Source organism: Zootoca vivipara, chromosome 1, assembly GCF_965207765.1.
Source record: "Zootoca vivipara chromosome 1, rZooViv2.hap1.1, whole genome shotgun sequence".
Lineage (NCBI taxonomy): Eukaryota > Metazoa > Chordata > Lepidosauria > Squamata > Lacertidae > Zootoca > Zootoca vivipara.
The window spans coordinates 15,620,275-15,635,604 of NC_142582.1; the positions used below are offsets into that span (position 1 = coordinate 15,620,275).

The 15,330-nt window shown below is 42.4% G+C and overlaps 1 protein-coding gene across 1 annotated transcript in view; it reads right to left on the reverse strand.

The window, feature by feature from the left end:
- Positions 1-15,330, reverse strand: part of MFSD6 (major facilitator superfamily domain containing 6) — a 37,157-nt gene that overhangs the window by 20,406 nt on the left and 1,421 nt on the right. Inside the window, exon 2 of the mRNA XM_035136152.3 lies at positions 3,365-4,934. Coding sequence (XP_034992043.3) covers positions 3,365-4,878 — 1,514 coding nt within the window. The 5' untranslated portion in view covers positions 4,879-4,934. The remainder of the gene's footprint in view (positions 1-3,364; positions 4,935-15,330) is intronic.

Consider the following 15,330-nt stretch of genomic DNA (forward strand, 5'->3'; position numbering starts at 1 on the left):
ACTGTACTGACAGCGACTCTGAAGGGTTTCAGACAATGAGATATTGCCAGCCCTACTTGGAGGGACCTGGGATTTTTCCATGCAAGAACATAACTCTACCGCTGAGCTACGGAAACCCATTTAAACTATGGCGTGGATTGGTGCAAACTTGCTATTTGCTTGGTTAACAGCCAACAGCGTAACCTCTTAATGAAGATCTGCTATGAACAGCAAACTTTGAAAAATGCATGTATCTCTATAATGACACTGAAGTGAAACTGCATTTAAAGGAAGGAAAAATAGAATTCTTGCAGTGGGGCAAACTTTTCATAGTACAGTACCTTCAATACGCCAATCACACACTTTCTCAGATGCTAGAGTTAACCAGACTGGAAGATTATTTTATATTATGTTGCTACCAATAAAATAATATATATATATTTATATATAAACATATAAAAATATAAAAAATATAAAAATATATAAAATATAATAATAAAATAAAATAGCAGCGAGTGACCTACCTCTGTGCCCCAGAATATTTTGTTACCTAAGGCAGAAAATCTTCCTCATTCATTTGGCAAAACAAAATGGTACACATAAAATAATTCAAAGATGAAAGGTCATAAATATATTTCCTGGGATGTGGGGGCGGGTGTGTGTGTTATGTAGCATTTGGGAATTTGAACAGGAGCAGGTGAATTTTGTGGACCAAACATTTATACTACCGGTACATCAGAAACCAAAGTTCTTTTAAAATCAACCTCCCCAAACTGGGTTTTCTTAAGGGTGGCATTGCTTTAAATGCATACTTGTGTTTTTTCTCCAAGCAAAACATGCAGAAAATTACAGTTTGGTCATTAGTTTTGCCAAGACTTTCCCTTGAAAGGTACTCTTATTTCTTTTATTTAAAAAATCCTTCCAGTAGCACCTTAGAGACCAACTAAGTTTGTCAGCGTGGCAGAGAGATATTGAGTCTATGTGATGTCGCCCAACATTACAGTGCTGGCCGAGGCAAAGTCACAGATGCCGAATATTTCCCCTGTGGCAGCTTTTGAAAGATCATCTTTCAAGGTTAGGCACTGGGAACTCTATTCGACCCCACTGACGGTTATTATCCATGCTATGGAGAACAATGCATTTGCGCCAGTTAAGATCTAAGCCTGAGGCTATAATCCTATACCCACTTTCCTTTGAATAGGCTTTGTTAAACTCAATGGGACGATTGCAAAAGGGCTCACTTTTGAGTACTGTACAGGTTTGCACTGTTAAGGTACAGGTTGGCTATATCCAAGTGAATTACACTCAGGGTGGGGCCCACTGAAATCACACCAAATATGACTCAGTGGGATACAACTCAGGCAATTCCAGCTGGTCCACTCACGGTCTTACTTAATAGCTGGTTTGCATGCATGCATTTGAAGGTCCGAATCATTTGCCCCACCCTGTTCAAAACATCTCCACAGTGTCTGGTTTTATGCAAAAAAAACCAACCTTTCTCATGCAGTTTCTTGAACTGGCTTCAGGCTGACCGTTGTCATGCAGAGCAATTTATTAATCTGTAATCCTAACAGTGGCTGGTACCATGTTATGTGGGAGAAATGAAACCATCAACAGGTTAAAATGTCTTTTAAATAAAAATAAAAATCTAGAAAATACTGGGAAAATCCAGAAAATAGCTCCTCAAATACTGACGTATCTAATAGATCAGATATAATAATACTGTTCAGATTTACATACAGTGGTACCTCGGGTTAAGAACTTAATTCGTTCCAGAGGTCCGTTCTTAACCTGAAACTGTTCTTAACCTGAGGTACCACTTTAGCCGCCGCCGCCACACGATTTCTGTTCTCATCCTGAAGTAAAGTGCTTAACCCGAGGTACTACTCCCGGGTTAGCGGAGTCTGTAACCCGAAGCGTTTGTAACCCAAGATACCACTGTAGTTCTTTTAACCATTCAAAGAATTTCACAGGTATATTCCAAGTATAACCCTTACAAGAGCTCTTTAAGGTGAGTTATTATTATGCTTCAAATTGCACATCAGAAGAATGAAGCTTAGAAAGAGTGGCTTTCTTAAGACCACCTAGTGCGGTTTTGCCACATGTGAAATTTGAACGAAGGACTATCCCGATTCACACCTTAAGCTATGTACACACCCACCAATAATTTTGGAACTGTAGTTTCCCCCAAAAGAGCTGCAATTCCCAGCACCCTTAAACCACAGTTCCCTAATTCTTCCCAGATGAGGGTGGGACACAGATGTGCTTTAAATACATACACAGCTTCACTCCCCTGAGCTGCAATCTTAAACCCACTTACTTGGGAGCAAGTCCCACTCACTTTAATATAACTTGGTTCTTTGTAGATATGCTTAGGATTGCACCGTTTTGCCATCACAATTCTTTTGCACTTTCGGATGCGGCGGCAAATCTTTGGCTCTCCAAATGATCCAACCAACTCCCGGCAGCCCCAGGAATCAGGACTGATGGGAGCTCTAATCCAGCAACACATGGAGGGCCAAAGTTTCCTTGCACTGTTAAAGTCGTACCTTGGATCCCAAACGCCTTGCGAGTCGAACGTTTTGGCTCCCGAACGCCACAAACCCGGAAGTGAGTGTTCCGGTTTGCAAACATTATTTGGAACCCAAACGTCCGACGGGGCTTCCAATTGGCCACAGGACCTTCCTGCAGCCAATCGGAAGCTGCGCTTTGGTTTCCGAACGTTTTGGAAGTCAAACGGACTTCCAGAACGGATTCCATTCGACTCCCAAGGTACGACTACCTATTCCGGCGTATAAGACTGGGTGTATAAGACGACCCCCAACTTTCCCAGTTGAAATATAGAGTTTGGGATATACCGGCGTATAAGACGACCCCCGACCTTTGAGAAGATCTTCCTGGGTTAAAAAGTAGTCTTATATGCAGGAATAATACGGATTTTATCAGTATTATTATCACTTTATGTATGTTAAATTTTAAGGAATGAGATTATTAACTTATTTTTATTTATTACCCCCTGCTTATTTGGTTATTATTATCTTTCTCCTTGTCCTGACCATCCCCCTGTGGCCATATTCACAATCTTTCAATTTGGCTGGGCCCTACACTTAACTGGCCTGGAACAATCTACCAGAGAGAAGGTCGCCGCCCATGGGACAGAGGGACATTGATGAATGATAACCCAGCTTTTACCTTGGGTTTTAATAGGTTTAATAGGTTTTATTGGTAACCATATATGTAATGTATTTTTGTTAGTGTTTGTCCTTTTGATGCTATGGCCTGTCGGCTACGCAAATAAAGTTTGATTTGATTTGATACAGTATATATCTATGTTTGGTGCAACACTGACAACGGCTAGTCAACCACCACCATACTGTTTGCTTACCTGATGTGTCCAATTAGCTCGATCAACTTGTGGCTGAAGAAATACGCGGTCAGTTCGGACACGTGACTCAGGACGGAGCATACCCCGAAGAGCGTGGTGGTGCCGTTCAAGTCCTCCAAGTGCCAGTAAAGGAAGGTGAACACAAATCCGTACCCAAAGCCCATGAACCAAGCTACAAAGAGCACGGAGCCATATTGGATACTGCAGAGCAGCTTTATCAAGTCCCAGAAACTAAAGGAGGGCAACTGGCTTGTGTCACTCGGGGTTTCGTTGGAGGAGTCGTGGGAGGAGTTCCTGTCCGCCTGGGAGATGTCCCCATCTTTGCTTTGGTTCTCCTCTTGCTTGTAGTGGTTGTAGTGGAACCGGAACTGGGTGGCCACAACCAAGGAGAGTGTCATTAGCACACCAAAGACGATGAAAACAATCCTGTAGTTCTTGTATTCCGGGGCTTTGCAGCCTTGCCCTTCGATGAGCACATCGATACGGGTGGCGTCGATACCGATTCCTACCGAGAGCATGGCCAGGCCCCAGCCCAGAGAGCCCCACATGCGCTGGAGCCCGTAGCGATCTCGGTGCTTGCCGAGGTACTGTAGGGTGACCGTGTCCACAATCGTGACCGACGACGCGCTGAAAAACTCCCCTATGATAACAACCATCAGGATGAGCAGGAAGATCGCCTCCACTTCCTGGTGATCGTAGACGAGAGTGGCAGCCCCGGTGGTGGCGGCAGGAGGCACTGTCGGAGGGGTTAAATTCCCCAACGATCCGGCAGTAACAATGCCTTTCGGAGTACTGTGAGTAACCCTGCTCTCTTCGGACCTCAACATGTTCCGCGTGGTCAGAGGGAATGTGGTTTCAGGAGGAGCTGAGCTCGCCGCCGCCAAGCTATAAGAAACGTCTCTTTTCCTCCGGCCCTCTGGCGACGCAGCCCGGGTGGTAGGAATCGCCGAAGGGAGGGAGACGTTTTGCGTGGTTGCCGTCGAGAGGTGGCTGGCGTTGGTAGGAGAGACTGGTGGCAGGAACTTTGGTACGCACCTTAAGGTAGCCGGTTTGACGAACCCGATTCCCAAATTGAACAGCACCCAACACAAAAGGGAGAAGAGGAGGACGACTTTCCCTTTTTTGAAGCGGTCTGCCACCACACCCCAGAATGGAGCGCTGCAGAACTCAATGAAGTACCTGATGCCCACCAGCAGCCCGCTCTGGCTGGGCGTCATGCCCAGCTGCTTGTAATACACAGGAAGCAGTGGGTAGAGTGAACCGTAAGCAGCATAAAAGAAAAAATAAAAGACTTTGGAGATCAGGAGATCGTTGTTCACTTTGACACAGTGTTTTTCGAGCCAATCCAGTTCCTCGTCCGGAATGGTGGTGGTGGTCTCTGTCGAAGGTGTATCGCTTTGGGTTTGGGGGTCTGGCTCCTTGGAAATCCCGTTGAAAGGGTCAGCGAGCACATACTTCCTCTTTTGCTCCTCTTCGTCGTCGGTTAAAATAGCTACTTTGTCGTCGGCTGCCATGGCTTATTGTCAGCATGAGCTATGTGCCCAGATCTCCCAACTTTAATTCAAGTAGTCTGTGGAAACACACAAGAATCACCACGGTTAAAACACCATGCTTAAATATAGGCTAAAATATAGACCAGGGATGGAGAACATGGCAATGTTCAGACGTTGCTGGACTACAACTCCCATCAGCCCCAGCCAGAATGGCCAACAGTCTTGGATGATGGGAAATATAGTCCATTAATTTCCAGGGGGCCACAGCCTCCCCATTGTGATATACTCATTTCCTATGGAATAAAGTATGTATTTTATCATTTAAGGTTACAGTTCAGGATCTTAAGCATGACTTAAGGCTGAACACAAACTTATTAGTCCTTACTTAGAGAGATATGGCAGCAATGAATAACTCCATTTTTTACTAACAACCTTGATCCTTCCTACTGTAACATAAGACCCTTGGAACATCAGTAAATACAGAACTAATAAACCAGATGTAAAAGAAATAAACAACTATCTGATATTTAGAACACACCTGTAGGCAGCCCTGTTTAGGGACGTTTTAAATGACTAATGTTTAAATGTATTTTTAATCTTTTGTTGGAAACCGCCCAGAGTAGCTGGGGAAACCCAGCCAGATGGGCGGGGTATAAATATATTATTATTATTATTATTATTATTATTATTATTATTATTATTATTACTATTACTATTACTATTATTACCATTATTATTATTATTAGCCAAGAAATCTCCAGTTCTTATTACCGGTATATGAATGACAGTAGCTACTCCAATAAGGAAAGGACAAAGGATTATTAAAGACAGGTACCTGAAGTGTCTCTGAGAAATTAATGCCAAAGTTTATTTATGCATCATTAATTACTTATTAAATTTCTGCTTGCCCACCTTCCTTCCAAAGGAGCCCAGCGCAGCAACCAAGAAGGGATAAAACATTAAAAGCACCATTAAAAAATGTCTTCTAAACAATTAAGATTATACCTGCAGGAATGGCCTTTCTGTAAAAAAATAAAATAAAATTTAAATCAAGTCTTACTGACTAGTGATTTAAATCGTGATTTAGGGCTTTTCACCTCAGGGGAAGAGGGCAAAAGAGCAGGCAGCTTTCGCGAGCTTTTTTCAGTCGCTACCACAAGAGGAATTCATCTTTTCCACATCCTTTCCTATACAAAATGACTGGATCCGTACTTCTTGGACTTTGGGGGATATCAGAAAAATAAAAATGGGAGACAGCTATTCAGTACGCCCTATTAAAACAGCGTCACAGCCTGTAGCACTTCGTGCAAATATATCGAAAAGATTACAGCTCCGGCGGCGATGAGAATCGAGAGGCAATTAAAAGAGTTAACAGAGGCAGAATCACACACAAACACACACTGCGGTTTCTTTCACTGTACAAAGAGTGAAGATAGATACACGTTTAGTAGATGAAAAGTCAAACAAGGTCTGGGTTCAAATGCCACTCTTTTGTTGGGCTCGGGGGCAAGTTGCATTTATTTTCTGCACACACAAAAAAGGGGGAGTGTGCCCATAGGGACAAACTTCCTGTTATATCACACTCAATTACTATCCAAAGGCCGTGGCAAAACCATGAAGCCTATACTGCTTCTTTTTAGATTAGATCTATGTGTTTTAGGCAATAGATCCTTCCTTAGTTCTTCACAAGATTGGTCAATAAAGATTAGGCCAACAGATCAGTCAAATATGGCTCAAATACTGGGTCAGGTTTTTTTTAAGCATTAATTTTATTAGAACAGCAACAACAAAAGAGGGATTAGTCTTCAAGGGCCTTGGTATTTCTGCCAACTCCTTAATAGTAATTTGAAACAATCAAATTAGCTTTTATAACATCATAATGTAGGGGTGTCATCCAACTGGCAAGCTTTCTGGAGACGGGGTTTGTATAAATTAGCTTAATAACTAAAACAAGAACTGATTGCAATCTCTTCACTTGTATTACTGGGGATATGGGATGGGCAAAATGAAGGCAAATTGGATAAAGTATTGATTCTATTACTTTTTTTGTTAGCTGCTTGGATGTTTATCGCAAGACATATTTAGAAGAGCTAAGTAAGGACGGTGAAATCTGGCCCATGGCTACTGATGACAAATTAATTCAAAAATTAAGATATAGTAGAGTAGAAACAAAAAATAATATTCAATTTCAACAACTAGGCAAAAAACTATTTTATGACAACAATGTTTATATGCCTCCAGGGAAATGTGGCACTATTTGGAATTCTTAATAACTCTTCAGCTTCAAGTGAGAATACAGTGGTGCCTCGCAAGACGAAATTAATTCGTTCCACGAGTCGTTTTGTATTGCGAAAATTTCGTCTTGCGGTTTTCCAATGTAAAAAAAGCAAAGCAAAAAAAAATTCAAAAAAAATCGTCGTGTGAAGCACGGCCATAGAAAAATTCGTCTTGCGAGTCAACAAAAAGATCGCAAAATGCTTTCGTCTTGCGAGTTTTTTGTTGCGCGAGGCATTCGTCTTGCGAGGTACCACTGTATAATAAAACTCTGAGGACAATATCCTGATATTACAAATAAAACATTTTATTTTTATTTTTAGAAAGGGCATACTACTACCCTCCAATATCAATAATTATCCTTCTCCCCAGTGGCTGTAAATGCAACAACCCCAATTTGTATGGTTTGGATATGTTTAATTTTAATTCAATTGTATGTTTCCTACTTTGTATATGTTATGGGTTACAGAATATGTTTCGATTAAATAAAAATAAATATTATAATGAATTCTTTTTTACTTTCAACAGTGCTAGGAAGATTTCTATAAATGCTAACCGAACATTTTTATTTTATACAGGAACACCAGGTCAATCTATAGTTTCCCAACCAGAGACTACAATTTCCTTTAAACCCATTTTTGCACAGCTATGTCATGTTTGGACTAATCAGAGTTGTAAGTACAGAAAAACTTCTGTGTGCCAGGTTGCAGAAGCCTGACCTATAATTACATGTTTTTAAAAAAATGAAATTAAAAAAGAACAGAAATAAATCAAAATACAGCAACCATTTTAAAGGAAGCTGAAAAAAGCTACACCATGGCATTCTTGGCTTTGTAGAATATTTGCAAAGACTGCAATCAGATATTAAGTAGTTAACTAACTGTTCAACCGAAAATATTTGACTGGTCAATTGACCAAATAAAATTCCTCCTATAGATTCTCTTAGAAAGCTAAAACTACTGAGAGTTTTGCTCAACTCTTCCAGGAAACCACACGGTTTCCATTTCTTAACATCTACCCCGGTTACCGATGACAGTGTGGTTTTCTACATGCGCTGAAATACAACTCCCTAAACCTCTGAAGGAAATTATGATTTCTCAGACGTTTCTGTAAAGGTAAAGGGGCCCCTGACCATCAGGTCCAGTCATGTCCGACTCTGGGGTTGCGGCGCTCATCTCGCTCTATAGGCTGAGGGAGCCAGCGTTTGTCCGCAGACAGCTTCCAGGTCATGTGGCCAGCATGACAAAGACGCTTCTGGTGAACCAGAGCAGCACACGGAAACGCCGTTTACCTTCCCGCCGGAGCGGTCCCTATTTATCTACTTGCACTTTGATGTGCTTTCGAACTGCTGGGTGGGCAGGAGCTGGGACCGAGCAACGGAAGCTCACCCTGTTGCAGGGATTCGAACCGCCGACCTTCTGATCAGCAAGCTCTAGACTCTGTGGTTCAACCCACAGCGCCACCTGGGTCCCTGTAAAGGGACTTAAAAAAATTAGGGGAATACTGCTGATATTGGATTATCGAAAAACCATTAGAAGCCTTGAGTAGAGACACCCCTGCCTTATTTTAAAGCCATTATACATTTGTGAATGAGCTCTTGCTGCTAAACCTATGTCACTAGTTGCTTAAATAATAAAATAATAATAATAATAATAATAATAATAATAATAATAATAATAATAAATAACAACAACAACAACAACAACAACAACAACAACAACAACAACAACAACAACATATTTATACTCCGCCCATCTGGCTGGGTTTCCCCAGCCACTCTCGGTGGCTCCCAACAGAATATTAAGAACACAATAAAACATCAAACATTAAAAACTTCCCTAAACCTAAGGTGAATGTCAGATACAGAGAGGGAGTGAGGTTACCGAGTTGTCTTAACGCTGGCTGTGCACACTTCTCTTTGCAATACATGCATTTGCATAACTCTGTGGGTTTTTTCAGTTTTAATGAAAATTCAGGATTTGTAAGGATGAGTCAAGTTTAAGTGCTGGAACAATCTTATTAACTGCAAATACGGTGATACTGAAGTTTCTGATTATATATAGTTGTATTTACTCTGGAGCAAGACCATAGTGAATAAGATGCTGAGTATAGGGCCTCAACCCATCCAGCCTTATGTCACATGATCTTAATACAGCAAAGACCCTTATTAAACAGAGGATTATAGATATAGAGAGACAGAAGGATTTAAGTAAAGTACCTCACTTTCTAATTGAGGAGGAAAGGAGATACTTGGCCCGCCCAGCCAGATATTTATTCCACCTGGAAATACCCTCTCATAGAAGAGCATTCACTTTGGCCCGTAACCGCATGCCTTCAGCAGTTCTCCAAGGGAAGTACAAACGGATCCCCTTATGTGAGAGATGCTGCCTGTGCGGATCAGGAGAAGTGGAATCTATCGGCCATATACTTTTGCGATGCTGCTTCTACATGGAGGTGCGAGGCGAGCTTATCCACACTATACTGGCAGAGCTACCTGGACGCTCGGATAATTTCTATATACAGTGGCTTCTTTCCGACGCTAACTCTAATGTGTCAGCGAAGGTAGCCAAATTCTGTGCTAGAGCCATAAAAATTCGGTCTAATCTAATTAGCAGTGTCCAAATATCTTCAGGACTAGCTAAAGAGGATCCAGTGATATTAACAGCTGTAGTCTACCCCCCTAAGTAGTAACACTACTTTTAATCATTTTCTTTTAAACAATTGTTAAAACTTATACTTATTGCCTATTTTTAGATTGTTATTGTTTTTCTTTTATTGTTTTTATGTACTGCATATTTATGTGTGTGCTGGTCAAGAACCGTAACAATCAATCAATCAATCTATAGTTGTATTTATTTATTTTATTGCACTGTATCAGAAGGTGATTTTTCTTACATTCTAAGTAAAAACCAAACCATAGCTGTCAACTTTTCCCTTTTCTCGCAAGGAATCCTATTCAGCATAAGGGAATTGCCCTTAAAAAGGGGATATCTTGACAGCTAGGAACCAAACCTTGCAGTCACTTTCACCACAGGCAATGGGTGGGGGGCTGGGGAGAGGAGAATGCCCACCATCACCCATCTTCACCCTCGAGATACTAAAGCAGCAATATCTCTTATCTACCCCGATCGCCCTGAAGGTTAGGGCAGGCTGAACCGGGCAACACAAAATCCACAGTCAACAAAGTATGATTTGCCCTTTGAACCTATCGATTCCCAGGTGCCTTCCAGGCTTACAGGTTGCATGCAGATGAGCTCCAACAGAGATCTTAGCCCCACCACCACCAACACACGATACTGTCCCTTGCACCTTTCAGAGCTGCAGACGTCACAGAAACCGAGGAATCCAGATGAACAGCAGCTATGGAAAAACAACAACCCAGAAATGGTGCTGTTTAGCCAGCACACCTGGCCGTAAGCTAACCCACAGATTCTACTGCAAGAGTAAGCAGTGAAGAAAGAACTAAGCTGAGCAAATGAAACAAGTGTATATTACTAAATGTCAACCAGGCACTGACATCTACTTAATAAAAGGGAGCACGTCTTGCAGTATGTGTAGATATCCGTACGGAAGGAGCAAAAATGGGGACCGGATTTAGGTTTGATGAGGCCCTAAGCTACTGAAGGCAATGGGGCCCTTTATATGTCCAGCTGTCCTTTGTCAACAACAACAAATGGTCGCTGTTTTTTTTTTGTGTTGAATATATGCTACATGGTAATTTGTGGACCTACAGTCGTACCTTGTTTTGCGACTGGGATCCGTTCCTGAGCCCCGGCCGCTAGCTGAAAAGGACGCAGGGCAAAGCGCCGCGTTTGCGCACACGTGTGGAGTAGTTTGCACTTCTGCGCATGCGCAAGTGGCAAACCCGGAAGTAACCCATTCTGGTACTTCCGGGTTTGCCGCAGACATTCGCCGGAATGGACTCTAGATGAGGCGGACGTTCACGGAGGTATTGCTGTAATAGGTATCTACCGTAAAGCCATTTGCACGTGTTGCCATGCAACCAGTCCATGCAGAATGTAGGCACCCTATATATAGAAGTGTGCAAACCAGTGATATTTTAGGGAGCAGGCTAGCAGCTAAAATACTTGCATCATAGGAGCCTACACAACACAAAACACTGTTGCTGTATCTAGGTTTTATTTGTTTTTTTTATCTTATATTTTGGAAATGTACATCATTGTTTTTTCTCTTTAAATTTTTTTGGGGAGCCCCAAGAGAGTGTGGCCCTAAGCTAATAGCTTGTTTAGCTTATACGTAAATCCGGCACTGAGCACCACCGACACTTAACAGAACCTATTATTCACATGTACCGGCTGGTCAGTTTTAGACGATCCCTCAAGGGACTTGGAAGCACAACCTCGTTGACTCAAAAGGAAGTCCCTCCAAGCTCCGTGGGGGTTTTCTTCCGAATATCCGTGCTTCAGACTGAAGCCTCGCTCAATGGAAATGATTATACCTTTGCTGCTTACAATGGTAGTGTAGCCTCGCTGAAAGTCAGCACGATCACATCAGCACAAATTATCATTCTTAAAGAACCCGACCTCCACTGGGGCTTAATTCCTAACAAATAAAAGAGTTTAAAAGACAGGTTTATGGGCCGCTCGGCTTTTAGCCTTCCAGAACAACAAATTCCCCATCTGAACTGCCATTACGAACGGTCTGCGTTACAAAAGCACTCCTATTCATTAGCGCAACCATGTGGGTCACTAGCAACATATACAAATCCACAAGTTAAGTGTTTCAATGAAAGCCTACCTTAGCTTTGACTTCTTCGAGCCACCAGTGTCTGAAATTTAGTGATTTGCCCATCGGCCAGTACTGTGACATCTATTATTATTACCTCACAGCCCACCATCTCATCCCCCCATTTGCCTCTGGTCAGTGGGTACAGGTGACTTGTCAAGTTGTAAGCCAACAGCCCCTTCTTAGGCAAGCCTGACCTCCAACTACATGAACCACAAATGAGATGATCAGCAGCACTCGCGTCATGACTTTTTAAAAGAAATTAAAATTAAATATCAGTCACCAATTAACATGCCTACTCTCAGGTAACTGGGAATAGGATTGCAGCCTGAATAAATGTTGCAGCTTTACTAACTAGATTTCGGAAAAGCATCTCTCTCTCTAAGAAAAGCTTCTCCGTTTTATTCAAAAGGGGGGAAAAACAAGGGTTTAAAAGTGGCACAAGATAATACTTTAACCAGAGACAGGAACTGGAAGATAGAAACTATCCCTGGGGACAAATGCGACATATGTCACACCGGGTTGGATATATTTTACTATATTGCTGCTAGATTGTTTTCGCAGCCTACCTAGGCTTCGCATGGGATTTTTACAGCATTGGTGTGAAATTAAAGTGAGAAACTTCTGGGAACTCGCAGGTGGGACTAGGTTATTTTCTTAACCACCAGTTTTCATCCTAAGGAAATGCTTCGAGCTAAATCAAGATAAGAAAAGAGCTCTTCCCTCCCCATTAGGAAATTCCTAGACGTTACAACACAGCCAATGGCGCTGCCTCTAGCATGACTGGATGGAACAATTATGCATGCAAACCTGCCAAGGGTTGAAGAGAAAGCTTGAGGGAAATTTCCCACCCTAAACAACAACATATAACATAATCCTAGCAAAAAGGCTCATATTATGAAGGGGTGCGAAAGAGGTAGATCAGAATTAAAAGCATCCATTTTTAAACCATTTAAAGGTCCAATTTAAACCAGCATTCGGTTTCCAACAGTGACCAACCAGTGTCACAAGCCAGCCAGCAGAATATCACACTGATCAAGTTGGAGTTAACTTTATTAGCAAGAACATGATCTGCACAGACTGGGTGGAGTGTCATGCCTAATGAGCACAGCAGTTCATCTCCAACAGGTCTTGCCCCCATGAAGCAGTTGCTGAGAATGAAAGTCCCCGCCTACCCACAACCGTCTAAATTCCCTCCTCTCCGGAGCTTTTCCCCAAGCAATCCGAGACTGTGCCGGCATGAAGCCAACCTCTTCTCCACTCTTTTCATGCCTTTTCTGGTTCTGGGAGATCACAGGGAAGGGAGACACCCGTGAGTCTTCACCAGCCTGACTCATCTCTGCTTCTTGGCCTCTCTCCTCCCACTTCAGCTTCTGCCTCCGATTCTGGACTTCTCTTTGCCACAAACTCTCATTAAGCCTTGTTACCTCTTCAGCTTCCAACACCCCCTCCCATTCTTCTCCCACTTATCACATTATCGTCCCACCACCACATCCTGGGCTGTTAGGAAACAACGCCCTGTTTCCCTCACAGAGCTACAACTCCCTGTGAAGAGGGGCCGGTTGTTAAACTGCAGTGATGTGAATGGAACAGCACTCTCCTAACAACTCACAGCACTCCTAAAAAAAAAAAACTACATCTCCCAGAATTCTTTTGGGGGAAGGCCAGAACTTCATCAGAACATTTTAACTAAATGGTCCAGACAGTGTTAGAAACTGAGATACCGTACGAAAGCTAGGAGCCAAATGGCACCTTAAACCTAGTTTATGGGCGCAACAGCGGAATGCCTAGGCACACATTTTTAACGGTAAATAACAAAAATACAAAGCTGAAAATGAATGAACTTCAGCCAAACTATTATGGTCATTTTTCAAATGGTCTAGTCCTTCCCCTGCCCCCCCACCCCCTTCAATATTCTTAAGAGGGTCTCTTCTCCAGTCAACAGAGTAGCTAGAAGTGGGGAGGCAGAAAAAGGTCCTCTTCTCCTTCCACTCTGAAGTTTTAATCTGAAACTGCTCACACTAATGAGATACCCTGTTGCAAAAGGCAACCAGAACAATGGGAGTTTTGAACACTGGGTGCAGATGTGGCCTTAGCCTTCAGCAATCTAGGATGGGTGGTAGCTACTTTGGGAATAATATTTGGTGGGAAAACTGTCCACCGTTCTCCTTCAAAACTTTAGGCTACAGGTGGGGGATCTGTGGCTCTCTAGATATACTGTAGCTAGGATTCCAGTTTTCTAGTGTTGTCTGTCCCCGGCGCTTGCTTGGGCCACATCCCATAACTGCAATCCAACAACAGGTAGGTAGCCGTGTTGGTCTGAGTCGAAACAAAATAAAAAAATTCCTTCAGTAGCACCTTAAAGACCAACTAAGTTTTTATTTTGGTATGAGCTTTCGTGTGCATGCACACTTCATCAGATACACTGAAACAGAAGTCACATACATAAGGGTCTGGTGACTTCTGTTTCAGTGTATCTGATGAAGTGTGCATGCACACGAAAGCTCATACAGTACCAAAATAAAAACTTAGTTGGTCTTTAAGTTGCTACTGAAGGAATTTTTTTATTTTGCAATCCAACAGGTATTGACAAAGAGATTCTCAGTCTCCAGCCTCTCTCCTTCGAGGAAAAAAACACCATTAATAATAATAATAATAATAATAATAATAATAATTTATTATTTATACCCCGCCCATCCGTCTGGGTCTCCCCAGCCACTCTGGGTAGCTTCCAATAGAGATTAAATACATATTAAAAACTTCCCTAAACAGGGCTGCCTTCATTTGGCAAACATCCGGACTGAAATGCTAATTCAATGAAGTTGGAACCACAACACTCACAAATGTGAACTAACGCGGCCAGTTTGGTCAGTCTTCCTAGTCATTTTTTTTTAAAATGTTAATTAAAAGAGATACATCCTCCTTTCAGCCTCACCTGCTTGTTTTTAAAACGCTCACAAATGACTCTAACCTATTGACTTCCGATTCCCTGCTGAGGGGCAGGGGGAAAGCCATTCAGCTTGCTAAAAATAAAACTCATTAGGGCCGACCTATTTGAACGTTGCGGCAATTAAAAAATGCTACAGTGACTATTATGCAGCTGAAATAAAACCAAGGTGGGTGGGTGCAATAGTGAGAATGCAGACAAAGTCCCAGGAACGGATTTTACCTTTGTGCACAAAAGCCCTCCGATATTTTAGCTGCTTTTACAAGCAACAACACCAATTTTGCAAATGACACCAGTAACAGCAAGGATGACAGAGAGAGATGTTGTTTCCTTTTAGCAAATGCAAGCGCACGATTGGCTGCCTCTCTCTAACTAGCCCTCTCTTCCCATGTTAACCGCCCAGTTGCTTTTGCAACGTTTTCTCTTTCCACTGGCAATTAGATTTGCGGAAGTCCCCTGCCGGAGAACGCCAGCAGCTCCCTGGCACATCACAAAAACAAACAGGA